This window comes from Schistocerca cancellata, chromosome 10, assembly GCF_023864275.1.
Source record: "Schistocerca cancellata isolate TAMUIC-IGC-003103 chromosome 10, iqSchCanc2.1, whole genome shotgun sequence".
NCBI classification, from domain to species: domain Eukaryota; kingdom Metazoa; phylum Arthropoda; class Insecta; order Orthoptera; family Acrididae; genus Schistocerca; species Schistocerca cancellata.
Genome location: NC_064635.1, coordinates 75551654 through 75576605, shown reverse-complemented (window position 1 = coordinate 75576605; position 24952 = coordinate 75551654). Strand labels below are relative to the sequence as shown.

Here is a 24952-nt window from a genome sequence, read left to right as displayed (position 1 = left end):
AGTGTTTTGTTTTTCTCTACTAGACAGTGCCAAAGGTCACTCCCAAATCATAACACAGCATAGACATGCCATATTAATCCACATGAATGTACCTGATTATATAGGTTGTCCTTCAAAATGTGTTGTGGAAATAAAGTGTTTGTCCAAATAGACTTGATGTTTCTTTTACACTCACTTGAGCAATTTTATCTCTGCTGGTATCTCATTTTGAGGTGTCTTAAAATAAATGGAGAGACAGAGCTAATTTTTCGTCCATCGGTTAATGTCAAACGTGGACGCACAGAGAGCACTTGTGTTTGCAACAGATTTTTCCAAATAAACTGAGAGTTTAAAAAAAGATTGGCATGCATGGCATTAATTACCAACCTATTTAATTATTTTATATTTATGATAGCAGAAGGATATTTAAAGAGAGCATGTCTGACAAGGTGAGGAAAAGATTGCTTGAAACAGTTGCATTGAAGTTTTGGTATGAGAAAGGGATAGGTATGAAAAGGATAAGGTGTATAGATACTTGAAGGAAGGAACCACCACTTAAAGATGTGGATCAGAAGACACAGTGCACATGGAGGTAGCTGTAGCAATATACTATGATAAAAAGAACGCAGATTCAGTAATATTACTACCATTCTAATTACTGGTTTAGATGTCTGAAGAGACAGGTTTTCCAAGATCTGTTCAGTTTAAATTTGATATGTTTGCCTTGGCAAAATGTGTAGAAGCAACTGAAAAACTCGTTATACATCGTTACTGATTTCATTTTGGAGTAACATTATAAGGAAATATTGTTTAGTTTTTATGAATGAGCTTTTAGCATTTTGCAAAACCAAACTTATTATGCAAACACTTGTAAAGTAAAAATGCCAACATTTTAACATGTTTGCTACTGTACTACTTTAAAATGTCATTTTTATAGTTCTGCTAGTACTGCTTTTACTTTGTATCATTGGTTAAAGATTACAATTAATGTTATAGGTGCTTTTGGTCTGGTAATCAAACATACTGAACATTTAGGAATCAAACAAACTGAACATTTAGGTAGGGCCTATTTAAATGAGGTTAAGCTTTAACTCTTACTGTTCACAGCCCTCTGATAAACATTGAGATAACAAATTGTTCCCCTGAAGGGCGGAAAAAAAAAGATCATGCGAATTTTATTTGCTCAGGTGGTGCCATTGATTGTGTTAAGGTGATGGGTTCAACAACATTTAACAGCAGTCGTTTTGTCATGCTATCTACTAAGTGGATAAGAAACAAGTTTGACAATATGCTACTTACTACTCCTTTTCTTTGCAGTTGGCAAACTATCTCCAGGAGTCAGATACTTATTTATTGTGTCTGCATATCGTAAGAGCTTTGTCGGTCCAGACAATGTTGTGGAGGCCAAGACTTTAGGTGAGTGTAAAGTTACTGTTACCTCATTGAAGTGAAGTGTAAAGTTTTTCAGTACCTCCCACCTTGCTTCTGAAACATCACTCATTCCATAGGAGTGACTCTGTTCTCATGTAACTCCTTCCTGTACTTCCCTTGGCAATCTCCCCCCTTGCAACACCTCACCACCCCCGCACTTTCCAATACTTTGCATATTGTGTCCTAATCCCTCTGCGTCATCCTCACTTTCATTACATTGTCCTCCTCAGCAGATTTCACCTCTCTATGTAATGTTCTGACTTAATAATGTTCTAATGTTCAGTGTCCAGTTACTGCTGAAATTTCATTATTCCAATAAATTTCACATGGTTTGTGATATGGATTCTCTTAAATAATAAAGTCACAGTGTTCAATAACATTGTATTTTACTGCTATTTATTTGATAACTTGGGTACCTGTGCAAAACTTTTGCAGTGTAAGTAATGATGTAACTGTATTGCAAGTAATTTATAACTTTGAACCATAATAATTACAATTTCTTGTTGTTGAAGATGGGCTTAATGATAAATATGAATATAAAATACAAAGTAGCAGATAAATGTGAAATGTATAGGTTAGAACATAGTTTTCACTTCTCACTCACATAATGAAGATCACAATAACTCACTGTATTTTGAGGTTTTAATTACACTTTGTGCTTTAGACAAGCACGTTAGGCCATAGTAGCAATTAGTAAATCACAGTTCAAGGTAACAATGAAAACTATTTGTCGGTTTGGAAAGTATATTCATGTAGAAAAGTCAGCTTGTCCAATGCGTAGAGATAATGGACTACTACAGTTGTCATTGTTATTATCTATTACAAACACAAAGTATCCAGTTTATAAAATAGTATTTGTTAGAGGGTAATATGATTCATGATTAATAAGTTAGCTTCGTACAGTATAGGTATGAAGCTGGATATCCATGATGCCCTTTTGCCTATGATAGTTAAGTCTCTTTTATGTTAAAATTTTTCACAAACATTAAGTTCTAGTGTAAAACTGGCACCCAATGTTAGAAATTGGCTAAAGTACCTTTCTAATAGTATGTCATCCGTCCCTGTATGATTAGTATGTGGTGAGAAAAAGGGATGCTGATGTGGGGAAATAATATATGATCATTACAATGGTCCAAAAGCTAACACATTGAAATAGAGTTAGTTAATACAGAAATATTAATTTGCTGTCAGGTGATTCTTAAGTAGAATTATGGACAGAAATATCACAAAGGCTTTTTACCAAGTTTCAGTCCACTGTGTGGCAAGTGCTATTCACCATGTCATGTGATAGTTATTTCAACACATTACTTGCTGATACTTACTGTACTGTGCAACCCATGCTCGAGCTTTAAAAGTGTGAGTGTATTTACACCAATACTTCAAAAACTATTTAATTACACTTATTCTACACAATTCATGCTAACATAATTTTGGCTACCAGCCTAATATAATGAATATACATTTCCATATTCTTTTAATATCGTTCAGATCTTACTTTTTTGTAGTGAAATTTAAAGCAGTATTCCTTATTTCATTTTTTGTATGAACAAAGGAATCCTTTCAGTTACAATAATTTCAGAGTTATTTTGTATTAGGTGAAACCAAAAAATTTCTGTAATCAGGAAAATTTGCATTTTGAATCAGTTCTACATTGTTTCAGGAATGGTTTATAAGTATGGTCAAAATTTTAAAACACATTGTTGTATTTTAAACATAGCCGCACAACAGCAACGGTTCCATGTAATAAAATTATAAACAGCCGACCAGTTGCAATGGATAAAGAATTCTTTACCTAGGTTTCAACAAATTTAAATTTGTCTTCTTCAGAAGGTGGCAATTTTACATTAGTAAGGACTAATGTACCATCGCCGTTTTTTACAAATGTCGGCATAGATACATTTGTCAAAATTAAAATATAGCCCTAGATATAGGGTTTGTCACGTAAATATAAATTAGTAGATGGATCTTGCAGAGCTCACAACTGTGAGTCGGTTAGCAATTAATTCTACGCACAATTGGAAAGCCCCTGGAAAAGATAAAATAGCAAATTTCTGGCTAAAGTAGTTCACCTCAACACATTCACATCTAACTAAATTATTTAACAGTTACATTGCAGACCCATACACAGCCCCTGATACACTTACACAAGGAATAACTTATCTGAAACCTAAAGATCAAGCAGACACAGCAAACCCAGCAAAATATCGCCCCATAATGTGCCTACCAACAATATACAAAATATTAACTTCAGTCTCTACACAGAAATTAAAGACACATACAACACAGAACAAAATTATAAATGAAGAACAAAAAGACTGCTGCAAAGGAGCACGAGGATGTAAAGAGCAACTGATAATAGACGCAGAGGTGACATATCAAGCTAAAACTAAACAAAAGTCGCTACACTATGCATACATTGATTACCAAAAAGCTTTTGATAGTGTACCCCACTCATGGTTACTACAGATATTGGAAATAAACAAAGTAGATCCTAAATTGATACAGTTCCTAAACACAGTAATGAAAAATTGGAAAACCGCACTTAATATCCAAACAAATTCAAATAATATCACATCACAACCAATACAGATTAAGTGAGGAATATACCAAGGAGACTCATTAAGTCCTTTCTGGTTCTGCCTTGCTCTGAACCCACTATCCAACATGCTAAATAATACAAATTATGGATATAATATTACTGGAACATACCCACACAAAATCACACATTTGCTATACATGGATGATCTAAAACTACTGGCAGCAACAAATCAACAACTCAACCAATTACTAAAGATAACAGAAGTATTCAGCAATGATATAAATATGGCTTTTGGAACAGACAAATGTAAGAAAAATAGCATAGTCAAGGGAAAACACACTAAACAAGAAGATTACATATTGGATAACTGCAGCGAGTGCATAGAAGCGATGGAAAAAACAGATGCCTATAAATATCTAGGAAACAGACAAAAAATAGGAATAGATAATACAAATATTAAAGAAGAACTAAAAGAAAAATATAAACAAAGACTAACAAAAATACTGAAAACAGAATTGACAGCAAGAAACAAGACAAAGGCTATAAATACTTACGCTATACCAATATTGAACTATTCATTTGGAGTAGTGAAATGGAGTAACACAGACCTAGAAGCGCTCAATACACTTACACGATCACAATGCCACAAATATAGAATACTTCACATACATTCAGCAACAGAAAGATTCACATTAAGCAGAAAGGAAGGAGGAAGGGGATTTATCGACATAAAAAACCTACATTATGGACAGGTAGACAATCTAAGAAAATTCTTTATAGAACGAGCAGAAACTAGCAAGATACAGAAAGCAATCACTCATATAAATACATCGGCTACACCATTGCAATTTCATAACCACTTCTACAACCCTTTAGATCACATAACATCAACAGATACAAAGAAAGTAAATTGGAAAAAGAAAACACTACATGGCAAGCACCCGTATCATCTAACACAGCGACACATCGATCAAGACGCGTCCAACACATGGCTAAGAAAAGGCAATATATACAGTGAGACGGAAGGATTCATGATCACAATACAGGATCAAACAATAAACACCAGATATTACAGCAAGCATATTATTAAAGATCCCAGTACCACAACAGATAAATGCAGACTTTGCAAACAACAAATAGAAACAGTAGATCACATCACAAGCGGATGTAAAATACTAGCAAATACAGAATACTCCAGAAGACATGACAATGTAGCAAAAATAATACATCAACAACTTGCCATACAACATAAACTAATAAAACACGTTCCCACATACAGGTATGCACCACAAAATGTACTGGAGAATGATGAATTCAAATTATACTGGAACAGAATCATTATAAAAGATAAAACAACACCATATAACAAACCTGAAATTACCACAACTAATCGAAACATCCATACCAAATACAACAAATTCACAGAAGAAAACAGGAGAAAAAATTGAAAAATACATCCAACTGGCTGAGGAAGTCGAGGACATGTGGCATCAGAATAAAGTTGACATTATACCAATTATACTATCAACTACAGGAATCAGATCACACAATATCCACCAGTACATCAACGCAATACAGCTACATCCAAACGTATATATACAACTGCAGAAATCTGTAATTATTGATACATGTTCAGTTACCCGGAAGTTCCTAAATGCAATGTAACATAGACCGTACAGTTAAAAGGAAGTCACGTTTGATCAAGGTCCACGTCACTTTCCATTTTTAACCAGACATAACGTCTGAGAAAGGAAAGAAAGAAATAATAATAATAATAATAATAATAATAATAATAATAATTTTGAAACCATATCGAGCAAAGTAGTTCTGGCAAAGTAAAACCCTTTTTTAACGAATCTCTGGGGACTCAAATATTTTTTTTTCTTTTTTTCTTATCAGGGATTTTCCTTAAATGGCGAGGGCTTTTTTACAAAACACGTCTTCTGTGAGGGTCACTTCAAAAGTTTTGCACACTGTAAGATAGAACTAAAGAAAATAATTTATTTTACAAAACACCTTTGAAGCCCTTCTGTGTAATCTTTATTTTTGCTAATGATGGCATCCCAAAATTTTGGCAATTTTTGTATTCCATGTAGGGCAACTCTACTGTTGAGCTGTTTGATTAGTTAGGCCACCTCACTGGAAACTTCGTCAGTTGTGTCAAAATGTTTTTCATGTAACTGTTCCTTCAATTTGGGAAACAACTCAAAGTCTGGTGGTCTCGTATGAGGACCCTGCTATTAGTGGGGAAGTATTTTCTATCTGTATTTGCTGAACATTTCTCTCACTGGTAAGGCAGTATGCAGTCTTACATTACCATGTAAAATGAGGACACCAGCTGCAAACATGCCAAGTGTTCTTTGATGAATTTTTGGGTGCAAAACATTTTGCAGAAACAGCTTGCAGCAAGATGCTCCTGTTCCCTGGAGTACTCTGTTTATAGCTATGACTCCATTCAAGACACGCACAAAGATCATCATCAGTTTTGCCTTTCATTGCTGGCAGCAGAATTTTTTGGGGGGTGGAGAGTCAGAACTTTTTCATTGCAGTGACTGAGACTTCAGTTCTGGCTCAGAATCTTGTATCCAGGTTTCAAGTACAACAATCCTCCTCAGAAACTGTCCCCCTTCTTTTTGATAACATTGAATTAATTTTTCTGTGATCTGCTGTCAGACTGTGTGGAACCCACCTGGCAGCAACTTTTCTCATCTTCAACTTTTCAGTTATGATTCTGTTAACTGAAGTAACAGACTACTGGCCTCAGATGCAGTTTCATCACGTTTTTCACTGATTCTCTCTCTCGACATGTTATTAACAATATCCTGAGAGGTGTAGTCTGTTGCAGTTGATGGCCTTCCACTTCTTGGGCTGTCCCCAGTGCTTACCATGACCTTCATGGAAATGAACAGGCCACCGTAACAATGTGCTACCATCCACCACACTATTCCCACACCTCTCTCAAAGCATTGTAGATTGCTCTTGGGTTCTTTAAACGCAAGTATTCTATTTTGAAGTAGGAATGCTGGTCACTATTTGTAATCCGACCTAATGTGGATTCAGCTTCTATTTTAAAACTGAATTACAACACAGCCAAGTGAACCAGCGAACACACATATGACTGTCACGCCTAAAGTTCCACTCAAAACTGGCATGAATTTCAACTTTGTCATGCTACCATAATGATCACATGTGCACAGTGGGCAGGACTTTTGAAGTGAGCCTCGTATTGTTTTGTCCTTCCTGCATATTGTAGTGACAGCAGTTCCAGTTGGTTATTGATTTTTAGAATTGACTTGTCTACATGAAAAGAGGATAGTAGTTCCCAGCGTTACCTGTTCCCTGCACACCAGCTGCAAAACGTCATCCAACGGCCTTCTCCTCTTCATCATCTTTGTACTACCACCATGTACCTCACAGTGTTCCTTCACTAACATTTCACACTTACCACTTACATTCATCTTGGTTGCAGAAGTTAGAACATTGTCATCAGAAGAAACGAAGTCCTGGAATCTCACATTTTTCAGGAACATCTATGTTTCTGCTCCATTCTTTTTCTAGAAGCTGTCATCTTCAATTGTAACGGGTGTATTACAACCAGCCTTTGCAAAATAGTTTGACGCAGTACATTGTATTGCATAATACCAGGCAGCAAGAAACATATGCATAGCCTGTAGAATGTTGAGTGTCGATGCAGTCCGTCACTCGAAGAATGTAATTGACCTCTGGACAATGCTACTCTGTGTTTGGCTTTAACAGAGTGAATTACACCCAGGTCCAGAGATCGTAGATGATGGTGGATGGAACACAACATTGATGTTCCTTAGAACTGATTTTTCTTGTGATGTTCAGGACTAGTTTCCTATCTGCTGCACTCTTCTTGGCATCTAAAGTCTTGTAAAAAATTTTGATGCCATCCAGGCATTACTATTGTACTCATAAGTACAAAGTAAGATTTTTATATTTTTAAAACACCGGGAAGCTTTAAATTTCCATATTATCAGTGGGCTCTAACCTCCTTGGTGTTTTTCTCCCATAACACAATACCTGTTTGCAGGACATAAAGAGTAAAAATATGTCATTTTCATATGCTTTATGAATGTCTGTGGGGTAACAGTGTATTAATCATTTCTTACAATAGCTTACACTTTCTACATCCACATCCTCACTATCTCCACTTACATTCTGAAATGAGAGATTATGACACTTTCTAAAATGATCTAACCAGCCGTTTGACACACTGAAATTTTCAACGCCAATCTTCATGCCGATTTCCTGAGCCTTCTTTTGCAGTATGTTTCCATTTATAAGAATGCTTTTTCACTCATAGGAATGCTGCATCTTGCAATTCCTTGAAACCTTTTTAAAATAATTGTTACTACATCACTAAATGTTGACATACGAATGTTCCTCCTTTTGACTCCAGAATAACCGCTACCTTCAGTGTTTAACTGTGCTTCCTCATTTTTGAGAATGCTGCACAATAAAGACTGTGGCAAATGGTTCTTCTTCGTCGTGTCAGAAAGTTTTACGGTATGATTGTCTTCGACAGTGTGGATGTTGGTCAACTTTGTTGATTCGTAAGCTTTGTTTGTTTGTAGGCCATAACTCCACAAAAGTAAAATTGATAAAGTCAACAATCACTACGGCTTAACATCTTCCGCTTTGTAATTCCATGACACTGACATCACATTGTGTGACCATTATCACATTGTAGGTAGAGTGGAAATAGATTTCTGATTCGTTCAGTGCTTTTTCTGGTATTGACACAACGGAATTCAATCTAGACGGAAGGAATAGATTACCTTAATCTACTTTCATGACATGAAAGACCTGTATGAAACTTAAAGAAATCTGAAACTTGTTTGGACATATTAGGAATTGTGTGAAACTGGATTTTAATTTGCAGAATGTTTCATGTTTATTCCTTAAAAACAGTGTTGCTCTTAAAATTGGGTTCTTCAAAAGTGGGGAAGAATAATGTTGTTCCAAAGGGAGTTTCACTGCGACTGACTGAAACATCAGGCTTACCCTCAAGCCTTTATTTGTTGATTTGGAGTGTTACAGTATTAATAATATAATTATTGTCTGAAAATAAATTGCAAAAACAAAGAAAAATAGTATTTATTTGCTCTGAGGGATACCAAAGCAAGAGGAGATGCTCCACTTTGCTGTATTCCAGCTTTTGACGTCCACATTTCCTGTGTTGGCTATAAATTCACTTCTGCATGCCTCATGGGCTGGATGAAATCTTCACTCTGATAGTTGTTAAGAATATGTGTTGAATATATTGGTGATTTTGGAGGCATGATGTTGTTATTTTTGTGTGTTACTGTAGATGTTTCTTGAGAAAGGAAGCTGATACTTCATAAGCAAACCTCCCATAGTCTCAATCGTTCACTGTATAAAGTGTGGTGACACAGTGTTTGTTTCAGGATTCGGATAAAGGCGCCATACTAAGCATTAACATACAGATAATGCCATTGGATGGTAAAAGTGGAAAAAAATATTAAAATTAGTTGCTGTCAGCTAATCACTTTGTGTATTTCAGGTGTCGAACTGCCACCAGTTGCACGCATTTCGACCACTATAGATACTTATGCTGGGAATGTGCAGCTCAAATGGGCACCTCCAAAAACTGAAGCTAAAGTTGATTGGATATACGGAGTTTACTATGGTGTCACCCTGGACGAACTTCTATCAGGTATTGTGAAATCACTAATTTATTATCCAGTAAAAACATAGTTCACTGAAAAAAGATGGGGCAGGGGATGGAATTCAGAAGTATTTGTCATCAACTCGTTATGCTGTAGTATCTGATAGAATAAAAACAAGGTAGGTAAATCTTTTCTATGTTCACCTGTTTTGTTTCAAACATGCTTTGCTTTTCTCTTTGTCCAGCGTGTCTGGTGACTTTTGTCTATTCTAGCTGCCATTTATCTTGTTCATCCATTTGCCATCTCCCACTTCCATAGAACAACACACAGCCACTGCAAATTTTAGCAAATATGTTCAGTTTCTCTGTCAGTCTTCTTGTCAAGAGACTTATCACTGTTGAATGTGTCTTTAGTAAAGACAATCCATTTTTTAATTTCTGAGTTATTTTGTCTTGAGAAATGATCCTCCTCAAATAGCAAACTGTTCTGCTTTTGAAATTTGTATGTTCATTGTGTTAGAATTTGCTGCATAAATAATGCTGTTAGTCAGTTTGATTTGATTTATTCATCTGTGGATCATCTCACACTGATAAAGGATCATTTAAAGAGGTCACAATCATAATAGTGCAATATCAGATTCTGTGGCTCAGGTGTTGACACTGTCAAAAGAACACAACTGCTGTAAGATGATGGCAATACCAATGTCCAATATTCCATTAAATTTCTTTTAAATGCTCATGCTATATTTGTACCAATAAAGTCATGATTATATCACATCACCCCTGTTTTACATAAATGTAGCTTTCACGCATCTTGAAGAAGAATTTTCACATACTTTTGTGTAATGTCATGTCATATGTTAAAATGGTTTCACCATCACACACAATCTTAGGACATTTTATTATGTCCATAGATTTCATTTATGTTACAGACAATGAGTATATGCTTGATACAACAATTTTCACTAGCATGCACTTGGTGACCATGGCTAGTTTTTCTTTAACAGTAATTAATGGTTTTCTTGTGCACTGGAAAGAGAGATTATGTATTGATTTCCTAAAATTACTTCTCATTTTTTATTTTATTTTTTTATCTGTTAAATTCTGATGGTAGCTTACAGCTGAACGCACAGAACTGTGGTAGTGTTTATGCAGTGAAAAGTCTTTCTAATACTTTCAACACTCTGTCCTTCTCTTCCTTTAATATTTTGCAAAGTTTCCAGATCAGCAGTTACAGAATGGATCTGTGCAACTCAGTGTCAACTACAAATCCTTACAGGCAGGTTTTGATTGCCAGTTGTTCGTAGTGTGTGTTTTTTTTTTTTTTTTTTTTTTTTACTTCCATCCTTAATTTTAACTCTGCAAATGATTTGTTAAAGTGAAAAATGCCAAATTGTAATGTGGCACCAAGTCCACATTTAACTGTAGGGCACCTTATAATTGGGTTAGTAAGTCACTTGAAAGGTCGAAGAAAGGCAGGGGCATATCTCATCTGTCAGAACCGTGCCTAGCAAAGCACTGTTGTAGAGCTCGAAAATACCACTTCAGTTGTAAGGTTCTCTTGTCTTTTCCAATGCTTAGACCATGACTGGCCATTAGATAGCCGTCATCAGATGTGATACTGAAAAATAAAAAAAGAGACCAAAGCCAATAACATTTTTAATGTGAAGTAGCACACGAGAAAACAAAAGAAAAGAATCTTATAACATTTTTAGAAAACCGATGGCGGGCTAGGTGCAATAAAACGTAAGTCTGTGCCAAAGTGATATCAGACTATACAATAGATGACGCCAAAGTGATACCAGACTATACGACAGATGACTGACTGGTAAATAAGTATGGAATGAACACCAAGGCACTTACATTTTGTGCTGTGACCTAGAGCGCCATGATGGAGTGTACAAGACATGGTGTACCACTAGCGAATGCAGAGCATGAAGTACTTTACAACACGGGAGGAAGTAAACTGCTAAACCACATTGGCAGAAGTACTGTCATCTGTTGACAGTAAGAACAGCATGGGACCAACTAGCCTGGCCATTCATAATTTGAATTAGGGATTTCATGAAAAGGAAAAAAATTAGAAAAATGTTGCCTGAAAAGTACATTATGAGTAGTAAAAGAACTTATTAAAAAGGGGCAGTACAGAACTGCAGTAAAACTCCTAAGGACAGTGGGTGAGACATTCTTTATTTCAGGGCACATTGAGAGGTAGTTGTTGTGCCCTGAAATGAGGAATGTTCTGCCCACTATCCTTCCCACCCCTCCCGCAGTGGTACTCCACTGCCCACCAAATCTACGCAATCCCTCCGCCACACACCGTCAGGTGGCTTGCGGAGTAAAAAAAAAAAAAATACTTGCCCTTCCTACACAACCCTGCTCCCAACCCCTTGCCTCCTAGGTCATATCCCTGTAATAGATGTAGATGCAAGACCTGTCCCCACCACCACCTACTCCAGTCGGGTCCCAAGCATCACATATCCCATCAAAGGTAGTGTGAAACTAGTTATGTGATCTACAAGCTAAGCTGCAAGCACTGTGCTGTATTCTACGTGGGCATGGCAACCAACAAATCTGTCTGTCTGCATGAATGGCCACCAGCAGACTGTGGCCACTAAACATCTGAACTACACTGTTGCTTAGCCCACTGCCCACCACATTGTTCATTTCCGTGAGTGCTTCACAGACTGTGCCATCTGGATCCTTCCCATCAACACCTTCTTTTCTGAACTGTGCCTGGCCCCGACCTTTCTTGGTCATTGTCCTCACCCACTTGCTCATTCCTTGTTCCCATTCCAGCACTATACAGCCCTCTATTCCACTAAAGCACACTCTCTTTTCACTTCTCTCCTTTTCTGCTAATCCCCCCCCCCCCCCCCCCCCCCCCCTCTCCATCTAACCTCCGTACTGCGTCTAGCTGCCCTACCTCAGCAGCCAGAGGCTGTGGTCGTGTGTGTGAATTGCATTTGTGCGAATATATGTGCATAAATTGTCTATTTCCGACTGAGGCCTTGTTTAACAGAAAGCTCACTTTATGACAGTCATTTTACCGTGCCTGTCTGCAACATAGCATATGGTGAGTAGCAACTATCTTTTCAGAATAGAAAATGAATACTTGTGCGTGGGCCTATTTTGTCTTACTGTCCAGATTTAAGCATGCAGATAATGCTTTTCCAATTTCTCTGCAGGACCTCGCATGACGACGAACATGATGAATGTGACACTCCGCGACCTGGCCTCCTGTGAGCAGTACCTGATAGACATTGCTGTTGTGGGTCCGAAGGGTAACGGACCGCTCTCCCTTTCGGCACAGACGGTGTTGACGCCTTTCTCGCCATTATCAGCGCCTCGCAATGTCCGTGTTACAGATGGAGATAATGTAAATGGCACACTGCACATGCACATATCGTGGAATTCCCCATGCCCACGTATGCTGTCACCTGTTAATTATGTGGTATGTATATAAAAGCATGAATTCTCAGAGAGTATATGATGTCTGTCTGGTAAATACGTGAGTGATGCAGTATTACCGATATGACTAATTAGAACAGACCATTGTCAAGTTTTAGTAATAATAGTAGTAGTAGTAGTAGTAGTAGTAGTAGTAGTAGTAGTAATAGTTGTGTGTGTGTGTGTGTGTGTGTGTGTGTGTGTGTGTGTGTGTTTTGGTCTGTTTGTTTGTTTTTACACTACAATACTTTCTGATAGTATTCAGCTGTGTTACTCCTAATCCAGATACAGAGTCTACAACTGCATCATTATTTTCTTCTTTTATACATTTTTAATTTTTGCATCCTCTGCAGAATTGTGAAACAATATATATTTCATGAAAATTGTAGTCCTACTGCCATTCTCTTACAGAATCATAGTTCTGGTAATGTAAGAATTCATTTAATGAATGTTCTGCTCATCTTCTAGTATTTTCATCCAAAAAATGCGGTAGTCAGCTTTTGATAGAGTGGCATCATTTTCGGCCGAGTGCTACTCGTAATATGAAAATCACTTGCGAGTTGAGTTGGACACATTTAATACTGAATGGATCAAGACACATTCCTTATCGTAAAAATGTTGCTAAGTGGGAGTGTTAAACTTGTGTGTGGAGCTGTCTTCCACAGAGGTCAAATTTTAGTCCTTACCTTATGTAATGTTTTCAGTTCATTTCTGTTTCAAACATATGTTGGATTGGCTCAGTTGTTTGTGAGAGACTGCTAGCACATTTGCATTTGTTAATTTTTATAGCACACTTTAGTCTGTTTGTACAAGTATATTTGAAAAAATGCCTTAGGTTTCTGGCTGTGGAACTGCATGTAGAATATTGTCTTAAAGACAACTGTACTTGTCCATTGCCATTCAAGGACGGTCACAGGATGAAACCTGAAATCGACTTCTTAAATTTCTGGATTGCGTGATTTTTTTTTTCTGTCAAGTCTGCATGTGCTGACTATTTTACGTCGAAGTCAAACTGAGGTGAAGTGAAGAGTTAGTTGTAGAAACCTGTATTTCTCAGGATTCTTCAGCACATGTCCAAGATATTGTTTCCTTTTCGTTATCGCATTTACAATTATAAATGTTATTTCTCTTCAGTATTCGTGTGGAGCATAGTGAGTCCAAGAGAGTGTGTGAGCTTCTACGTGCCTAGATCTTAGAGCTGTTATTTTTTTTCATTGTGGCATCATTCAGTGCCTGTGATTCTGCCTTGTACAAAGCTGTGAAACATAACTGACTGTTCAGCTGGTAGCTTTCTAACACAGATGTGAACTTTATAAACACTATAGTGGATATTAAATGCAGCAGTTAATTGGTATTGAACTGCCGCAATCTGAGATAGTGATTGTCTCTGGGAATAATATTTTGTTATCACACACAGTTCTAACACTGTCCAGAAATATCCGTATCAGTTTTGACAGCACGTTAACCACGTTTATGTACTGTACCGTGTTAAAACGCTTCTCATAGTCAATTAAGCCAGCAAAGCTGTCACAGTTCTTATCCCTAGTTTGTAGGTGTGATGAATGTAGTCATTTTCAGGATAGATAACATGAATATTTGTATAAACCAGCCAAAGGCAAATTTTAAGAGAATATTTAATTCATTTTAGTGTTTGGAAATACAGGGTGAATCTCAACTCGTGCAATGAAATTTTGGTGGTTGTTCAGAGATATTTTTAGAGTATTTTGTTGTGAGGGACCCATAGTCTCCGGTGGCTGATTACATGGTAGTAATATAACGGTGATATATTCAGTTTATTGCCTCATTTCCCTTTGTTTCTGTGAAAATCCCTTCACAGTTGTGTAATAGATTGTAATGTACAATAAAATAAAGTGTGACACATAACACAGAGTAACATGCGAAAGTACTGTGATGTGGTTGCCATCACTATGGAAACAGCTCAACATAACATTGTCATGCTGCTCTTCTGTAGCATTCAGTGAACCAAAACACAAGATGCATATCAGCCAACCCTTCATCAGGAAATGTATGTATATTGCTGCATACTAAAAGGGGGTACAGAAAAGAAACCAAACTTTTTTCTAAATGGAAACTTCAGTCAGGAATAGCAGCATTGTAGCTAGATTGCTACTTAATGTAGAGAAGACACGTCAAGTTGCAGACAGGCACGATTTAAAGCCACCCAGATGTATCTTTCAGCCACAGCCTACGCACACGCACACGCACACGCACACGCACACGCACACGCACACGCACACGCACACACACACACGCGCGCGCACACACACACACACACACACACACACACACACACACACACACACACAGAGAGAGAGAGAGAGAGAGAGAGAGAGAGAGAGAGAGAGAGAGAGACTGACTGACTGTCGTCTCCAGATGCCGAAGCATTGTGGCCAAGTTTAGGTGAGTTGTGCATGTTTTTTTGCCCCAGATGATTTGATTTAGAATTGTACAATGAGCATTTACCTTCACTAATTTCATTATTTGTGTTCCATCCAGCCAAGTTGGTACTAAAAAAAAATTATTTTGTCTTCCCTCGGCAATTGGTGACCTTGCAGATTGTGCACTAGTCTTGCACAGATCTTGTCCTGTGTATTTTCCATCCACTTTTCTGGATTCTGGCTGATGCATATCTTTCTGTGGTCCATCTTCCCATCATATTCTTGGTTTTTCCTGGGGGCACTTTCCTTATGGCTTCCCCACCAACACTTCTTTCGGTGAGGCACCATCTGTTATCCTCTCAACATTTCCAGCCCATTGTAGTCACTTAACCTGTCAGTATGTACAATATTGGGCTGATTCATCATAGCATATATTTCCTCTATTTTCAGTCTCCTCCACCCACTTCCTTCAATTGCTGGCCCCAAATTCTTCCTCTTGATCTTTCTGTCAAACACCATCAGTTTTTCTCTACCACTTGTGATGGTACTCTGTTTCTGCACCATGTAGCAGCACTGTGGCAATTATAGTAATCGTACACAGAGGTGACAAAAGTCGTGGGATAGCAATATGCACATATACACACTTACAGGTAGCGCACATGAGGTATAAAATGGCAATGCATTGGTGTAGCTGTCATTTGTAATCAGGGCGTTCGTGTGAAAAGGTTTATGATGTGATTATGGCTTCACAATAGGAATTAATGGACTTTGAACACGGAATGATAGTTGGAGTTAGACGCATGGGACATTCCATTTCATTAGAGAATTCAATATTACAAGATCCACAGTGTCAAGAGTATGCCGAGAGTACCTCTCACCACGGACGACATATTGGCTGACAGCCTTCACTTAAGCAGCGACTTTTCTGTAGATTTGTCAGTGTTAACAGACGAGCAACACTGCGTGAAATAACTGCAGAAATCAGTGTGAGACACATGATGAACATATCTGTTAGGACAGTGCAGTGAAATTTGTAGTTAATGGTCTGTGACAACAGACGACTGGTGAGAGTGCCTTTGCTAACAACATGACCTGCAGGACCTCTCTTGGATTGGTGACCATATCGGCTGGCTGCTATATGACTGGAAAACTGTGGCCTGGTTGGATAAGTCAAGTTTTCAGTTTGAAAGATCTGATGGTAGGGTTAGTGTTTGGTGCAGCCCCCATGAAGCCACAGTCCCAAGTTGTCAACAACACACTGTGTAAAATGGCGGGGGCTCCATAATGGTGTGGGGTGTATTTACAGGGAATGCACTGGGTCCTCTGTTCCAGTTGAACTGATCATTGACTGGAAATGTTTGTGTGTGGCTACTTGGAGTCTATTTGCACCCATTTGTGGACTTCATGTTCCCAAACAACGGCGGAATTTTTATGGATGAAAATGTACCATGTAATCGGGCCACAGTTATTCACAGTTGGTTCGAAGAACATTTTAGACCGTTTGAGCAAATGAGTTGTCCACGCATCAAATGTTTATGGGAAATAATCGGGAGGTGACTTTGTGCAAAAATTCTGCAGTAGCAACAGTTTCACAATTACAGATGGCTACAGAGGTAGCGTGGCTCTGTATTTCTGCACGAGACTTCTGACTGCATGTCGAGTTGCTGCACTTTTCCGGACAAAAGGTGGTCCGACACTATATTAGGAGGTATCCTGTGACTATTGTCACCTCAGTGTATGTCTTAATTTTAACTTTTGTTGGGGTTACCCTGATTTCATAACTGGTTTTAGGCTGTTGTAATGGATCTAGAGCATTAGCGATTTATTGCTTTCCTTCTGACTGGACATCATTCTTGTGGCTGAAGTGTGATCCCAAGTATTTAAAGTCCTTAACTATTTTCAGCTTTGCCTCTTCCACCTGTAAATTCTCAGGCACGTTGTGGTTCATCCTTCTACTTAGTTCCATCACTTATCTATTTTCTGTGCAGATTCGTAAGCCCTCATTACTGCTCAGTTCCTCCACTGTTTTTATCAGTTCTTCTCTCAACTGAAATATCTGAAATATCTGTCCTATCATCAGCATATGTTAGCATTTGCAGATTTACTGGGCTTTTCATGTCTCATACAACTTTTTCAGGGAGAAGGTTAAATAATACGTGTGACAATGCAGCATCTCACCAAATCCTGAAGGGACTTTTCTGTATCTTATTAATTGCAAACTTCATTTGGAACTGAGAATAAATAAGAGCATTGCTATTACAGATTACTGTGACCGAGGTGAACTTGAAAAAGTCCTCGAGTGTGCGTCTGGGGAATACCACGGGAACATACCTGAGCCATCAGCTGATTGTGGCACGGGGTGGATCGTACCATGTAGAAGTTGCTCAGGACGTTGTGGGGGCCAAGAAGGCGGCGGCTTATCCCCCTGTGTGGCACGCGGCACCCCTGCCCGTCCCACACAGCATCAAGGCCATGGAAGCGGCCAACCAATCAATTCTGGTGTACTGGCAGGAACCTCAGCTACCAAATGAAATGCTGAATACGAGGTAAGGACAGAAGTCTGTACAACGTTCCTTATTTTTCTCTTTTTTTATTGCTGTGTTTTTCAGTTATTTTATTTACTGATATAACAGATCAAATTTATTTACATTATTGGGAAAAAGAAATAATTTAAACTCCTCCCATTAAATATACAAGGTATAATCAAATAGAAACAGGAATTTTTTATTTTACTTAAAGAACCTTCATTTATTCAACATCAACTTTGTCCACTTTGAAGTAATCCCCCTCAGATATCATACACTTGTGCCAGTGCCTTTTCCAGTCTTGGAAGCACTTCTTTAAGTCGATTTTCATTATGATGTTTCAACTTGCTCAGCAATTCTGTTTTTGTCTTATTTCTGGTGGCAAAACAATATCATTTCATGGCTCTTTTCATCCTTGGGAATAGGAATAGTTACAGGGGACGATATCCGGTGAATACAGTCGCTAAGGCAACATAACGGTTTGATTTTTTCACAAAAAATCGTGAAGAAGCATTGAGGTGTAAGTGGGAGCAATTTGTGATGCAATTTCCACATGTGGTTTTTCCACAATTCTGGCCATTATTTTCAGATTGCTTCACCCAGATGGCATGCAACTTCCAGCTAGTAGTCTTCATTGACAGTGTGATATTAAGGCAGGAACTTGTGATGCACTATCCAGTTGCAATCAAAGAAAACAGTGAGAAGAACCTTCACATGCAGTCAAACTTGTTGTTTTTTTTCCCGCCGGTCTTGGCTCTTCAGGCAGTTTTAATTGGTACTATCGAGGCTTGGTTTCACGTCATACCATTTTGCCCATGTTTTGTCACCTGTTATAACCTTTGGAAGTTCTGGATTGTTGTTGACTTCATTCAGCAATTACTGAGTGGTGTCTATGCCATATCATTTTTGGTCAAAATTCAACAATTTTCGAACAAACTTTGCTGCTACATGTTTCATGCCCAAAACATCCAAAAACAATTATCAGCAACATCTCTGATAGTGATTTGGCTAATTTTCCAGGACCATTTTCTTTACTTCTTCCAACTTAAAGACGATGACCGCTCTGGATTCCCTAGCACATCAGTTACTGACAACATTGTCTTCTTGACCCTCTGAGAAATGATTACCACTTGTAAATTCTTGTGTTGCTCATAGCAGATTTGCCAAAAGCCAACTTTTCAAGTGCGGTGCTGCATTTATGCCATTTTTCAAGCAAAATTTAATGCAAAGTCTATGAAGTAAAAATGTGCCAAGCACGTGAAAACACACACAACCTTTTTGACTGTCAGCAGTAAACTAAATATTCAAAACAGCTGAAAACACAAACATACATCAGGAACATGTGTACCAGTAAGATAAAATTAAAAAAGAGAAAATTGAAAATAAGGTGTACAAAGCTGGTGAAATTAAAAAAAAAATCCCACTATTGTTAGATCACCATCTTGTAACCAGTTAAAGAAAAAAATAGCTCAACAACCATACACTGTTGAAAACTTTTCAAAAGAAAGCATCAACTTCAAATCTCTCTCTTGAAAAATTATGCTGCCAGTCTGTCAACATGTTGCTGTTGTATGCAAATAGCCACTGGGTGTCTATATTTACCTTCAGGACAACACGAGAATTGACAGTGTCCACATTTCCTGTTGGCAAAGGTGCTTTTTCACTCAGTTAAGGATGATGATAATGATGATGATGTTTGGTTTGTGGGGCACTCAACTGCGCAGTTATCAGCACCCATACAAATTCCCAACCTTTGCTCAGTCCAATCTCGCCACTTTCATGAATGATGATGAAATTATGAGGAAAACACAAATGCCCAATCATCTCGAGGCAGGTGAAAATCCCTGACCGTGCCGGGAATCGAACCCGGGACCTCGTGCTCAGGAAGTGAGAATCCGACTGCGAGACCATGACCTGCAGACAATTAAGGAATAGTTTGTATCACTTTAGAATATCTATGGGGCTGAGACCTGATATTCCTGAATACACATAACAGGCTGTTTGCCATGTCAGCACTAATACAGTTCATCAGTAGTCACCTTAGTGTTGAAACAAGAAACTAGAACTGTGTACACATACTTGCATAGAGTTACATGCACTGATTTGTTAGCCTAGTTTGAAGGTTCAATCCACTGTGTTTCAGTATTCCTTCACCTCTGCCTGAAGTATTTCCCCTTCATGTTTTTCATAAGCTTGCTGGTTTCAACAACAAAAATTCGTTTTACCACAGTAATGAAGGAATCTTTTACTTTGGAAAAACCATATCCAGTGATATCACATTTCCCAATATTTTTGCTAATTAATTATACTAAAAATGGTGCCATTTGGAGAGATCAGTAAAGTGATGCAGCAGTTAAATAGCATACTTTTGTACATGCGCGTGCACACACACACACACACACACACACACACACACACACACACACACACACACACACACCCCTTGTGCTACTGCATTGTGCTGGCTGAACACACAACGCTGAGAATGTGGACAGGGTAGAAAGGCAACACATGTCCACCAGAGTCAGAAGTGCGCACAAATAATGACTATTATTATTAACAATGTAGGGAAAGATAAATTGCTACTTACCGTATAGAAGACATCTTAAGTTGCAGTCAGGCAAAATTAAAAAAAAATATTTACATAAAGCTTTTGACCACAGCCTTCATCAGCACAAGAGAAACAACACACCATTCATACACGCAGACTGGCACACCTCGTGCACTCTTGACCGCCAACTCTGGGTGGGCCGGAATGCCATACATTACACTATTGATGAAAAATTTCTAGGAACAGCATCTACTGTAAAATACGAGGGTTATCCACAAAGTACATTATGTTTTGGAATTAAAAATAAATAAAGTGTTGGAATTTTTTTTATTATATACAGATGAAAGCCACACTTAAATACTACTTTTCTACATAGTTGCCATTTAAATTAAGGCACTTACCGTAATGTTGAACGAGCTTGGAAATTCCTTAGTCATAAAATTTGGCCGCCTGCACCTTCAACCACGTGGTTACCTCTTCTTGAAGCTGTGCGTCGTCATCAAAACGCTGGATAGCCAACCACTTCTTCATTGCTGGGAATAAGTGGAAGTCGCTCGGTGCCAGGTCGGGACTGCACGGCGGATGAGGAAACAGCTCCCACTTAAAAGATTAGAGAACTTCACGAGTGGCATTTGCCGTGTGGGCCCTGGCGTTGTCGTGAATCAGCAAGATATTTGAGCCCAACTTTCCCCTGCGCTTGTTTTGTATTGCTCTTCTGAGGTTGTGCAGAGTTTGGCAATACCTTTGAGAGTTTATTGTAGTGCCTCTTTCCAGGAAATCCACAAAAATCACACCTTTTCTGTCCCAAAAGACAGTCGCCACGTGGTTGAAGGCGCAGGTGGCCGAATTTTACGACGAAGGAATTTCCAAGCTCGTCCATCGCTACGATAAGTGCCTTAATTTAAATGGCAACTATGTAGAAAAGTAGTATTTAAGTGTGGCTTTCATCTGTATATAATTAAAAAAATTTCCAATACTTTATTTATTTTTAATTCCAAAATGTAATGTACTTTGTGGATAGCCCTCGTATCTAGCGGTAACTATCTACACCTACCTTAAGTTGTGGAATGACCACATAAAACAAATATGAGAAGCGGGTGTCAGATTGAGATTCGTAGGAAGAACCTTAAGGAAATGTAACTCATCCACGAAAGAAGTGGCTTACAACACACTTGTTTGACCTATTCTTCAGCATTTTTCTTCAATTTGAGACCTTTACCATGGTCATCTTATCTGTGTTTCCAGTCTTGTGTTTCTGAGGGTAAGAATTTAATCACTGCATTTCAGTGACATTTCTGTGAAATTTTGATATATTTGTCAGTAAAAGCTTCTGGTAGTTTGTGTTAAGGTATGTTTTCACAGGGCATAACACTGTTGCCACAAAATGGACATCCATGAACTAGTAGTAGTGAGTGTGGCTGTCCTGCTTTTACATTACACAAGGAGTAAAGTTAGAAAGAACAAGAGAAATAGGGCTTCGTGGTTGCGTTCTTAAGTAAGTGGGATGCTTCAGAAAATTTAACTCATAAACTGACACTGGATACATATCTCTTCCATAATTTCACCAGAATATCAGAATACAACTTTGAATATTCTTGCAAGTAATAGGTCCAAGAACTGCTAAAAGTGTTATAAAGATGAGAGAGTGTATAACAGTTAGAACCAGATTGGCAATCACCCTTTGGTTTTTATCTACCGGTGATTTGTAGAGAAGTTTGATCTACCTTTTTAAAGCACACTGTTCATCAATAAGTATCTTGGCATGAGAAGTATGCAATCCTTTGGTTGAAGGACTGATGGTAAGTTTGAAATAAGAATACAGATTTTATTTACATTTCATTTTTGTTTTCTGGCACACGGAAAACTCACGATAAGACATCTTTATGTACATAACTTTCAATGCCCTGTAGCTCTGGTCGTACATGAATCATATTTATGAAATCTGTAGTTCTCACATTTGTCCAATTCTCTGTTGCTATACGCAAAGAACTCACAATTACTAACGTTTAACAAAACAGATGTCTGGATGTATGTGCGCAAACTTTGAATGAAAATGAAATTGTATGGTTTTCGGTTAGACATGTGACTGCAAAACTGTCTGTAGGAGAAATAAGAACCATTTACATAGACAGAAATAGATATAGCCCTGAAATTGAAACATTCTTCACCTTTGGCGGACAACACCTGCAAGACCTCAGCAACTAGCTGAAATAATGTGCAGCATCAGCACTTTTGCCTGGTCATACCCATAAATTGCTGTGCATTTCAGCCACATTGCATCATCGAATGGAGGAGCCAGTTCTACACAGGCCTTTATCTGAATATTTGTGAAGAGATAGGTACCCTGTATGTACTTTCATTCTGTTCAAATGAAACAACCCTAACTTCAGTTTAAGAATATTTCCTGTCTTTTGGCCCTCTGTAGGGTGTCCTTGATGAAACAGCAGTTTGCAGATTATTGTCCAATACGAGCGAATGCCTCACATCAGATTCATCTAAACCATACTTCCTGCCAACTTCTCTATTAGATGCACTCTTCACTTAATGAATAAGTGCAAGTTTGAAATGGGGATCATACCTTTGCCAAATTCCAAAGTTTGTTGAAGATTTTCTTTTGACATTGGCTGAAGGCTAAATTTTATATTTTAGGTGGGGTAAACTGTCTCTGTAAAATAAGTGAAATGTGAGTGCTATAATAAACACTAGCTAAAGGAAATGTCAACCGTTACATTCTTCGTACCATACGTTGTGCAGTTTCCAAACACAAATGACATTGTTCACCCATTACGAACTGAGGAGTGAGCAGTGCAGTTTAAGTTCCCATAGTGTGAAACTACATTGGTATCATCCAGATAAGCTGCACCTTAATTTTTCATGGCTGAATTTTACATCTACATCTGTACTCCACTAACCACCTGATGGCGTGTGGTGGAAGGTACTTATTGTACCACTAACTGATCCTCTCTTCCCTGTTCCATTCATCAATGGTCCTTGGGAAGAGTGATTGTCAGCATCTCATTGAGGCCATTTTGCAAGATGTATGTCGGAGGAAAGTACTCTCTCATTATTTTTATAGTAGACAGTCTGTGATCCATAATGTCTCTCTTTTAACATCAGTCACTGCAGTTTGTTGAACCCCTCTGTGACGCTCTCGCGCCATCTGAACGCTCCCATGACAAAACGCACTCCTCTGTGTTGCACCTATTGCTTGCACATATATTCAAAATTGTGTTATCATATTCTGGTGAAATTCCAGTGTCAGTTTAAGAGTTAAATTTTCTGAAGCATTCTGCTTACTTAAGAATGCATCCACAAAGTCCTATTCCTCTTGTTCTCTCTAACTTTACTCCTTGTGTAATGTAAAAGCAGGACAGCCACACTCACTACTTCTAGTTCATGTATATCCATTTTGTGGCAACAGTATGGTACCGTGTGCACGTTTCTGGCCGAGATATGAGTTACCAAATATTTCTGGCCGATAGTGGCCATTAATGTTGAACCACATGTGCCAGCAATCTGTAAGCTCAATGTTGCTGTGTAACACTGTTCAGATATATTGCTGGAAATATGCAACTGTTATACCCTTGCAAACATGCCCTAGCACAAACTACCAGAAGCTTTTACCGACAAATTATCAAATTTCACAGAAATGTGATCGAAATGGGGAGGTGAAATTCTTACCCTCAGAAACACAAGACTGGACAGATAGGATGACCATGGTAAGGGTCACAAATTGAAGAAAAATGCTGAAGAATAGGTCAGACAAGTGCCTTGTAAGCCACTTCTTTCATGGATGAGTTATATTTCCTTAACGTTCTTCCTGTGACTCTCAATCTGACACCTGCTTCTCCTACAATTTGTTTTATGTGGTCATTCCACGACTTAAAGTAGGTGTGGATAGTTACTCCTAGATATTTTTCAGTAGATACTGTTTCCAGAAATTTGTCGTCAACAGTGTAATTCTACAGTAGTGAATTTCTTTTCCTATTTATGAGCAGTGTGTTAAATTTGACATTCATCAACAGCTGCCACAGCCTGGACCATTTATCAATCCTCTGTAGGTAATTATGCAAATTGATACTCTCTTCTACCATTGCTTGTTTCTTATAGACAACAGTATCATATGTGGACAGTCTTGAAGAGCTTTCTACTAGATTATTTATGTACGTTGTTATCAGTAATGGTCCTGTCACACTTCCTGGGGGTGCTTTAGATATTCCATCTACATGTGTCAATTTTGTTACATTAAGAGCAATATGTTGGGTTCTGTCCACAAGGAAGTCATCACTCAAGTTTCAGAATGGTCCAATATTCAGGAAGCTCTTTCTTTTCCATGACTGAACAGCAGTATAGGATGGTGTCAAAGGCTTTCCTGAAGTCAAAGAACATGGTATCAACCTGACTGCCATTGTCTACAGTGCTGTG

General features: G+C 38.2%; 1 protein-coding gene across 1 annotated transcript in view; it reads left to right on the top strand.

Moving 5' to 3' along the window:
• The window catches only part of LOC126106895 (sortilin-related receptor-like), a 193742-nt gene that overhangs the window by 142338 nt on the left and 26452 nt on the right, over positions 1–24952 (top strand). Inside the window, exons 26-29 of the mRNA XM_049913310.1 lie at positions 1297–1395; positions 9498–9650; positions 12791–13056; positions 17714–17997. Coding sequence (XP_049769267.1) covers positions 1297–1395; positions 9498–9650; positions 12791–13056; positions 17714–17997 — 802 coding nt within the window. The remainder of the gene's footprint in view (positions 1–1296; positions 1396–9497; positions 9651–12790; positions 13057–17713; positions 17998–24952) is intronic.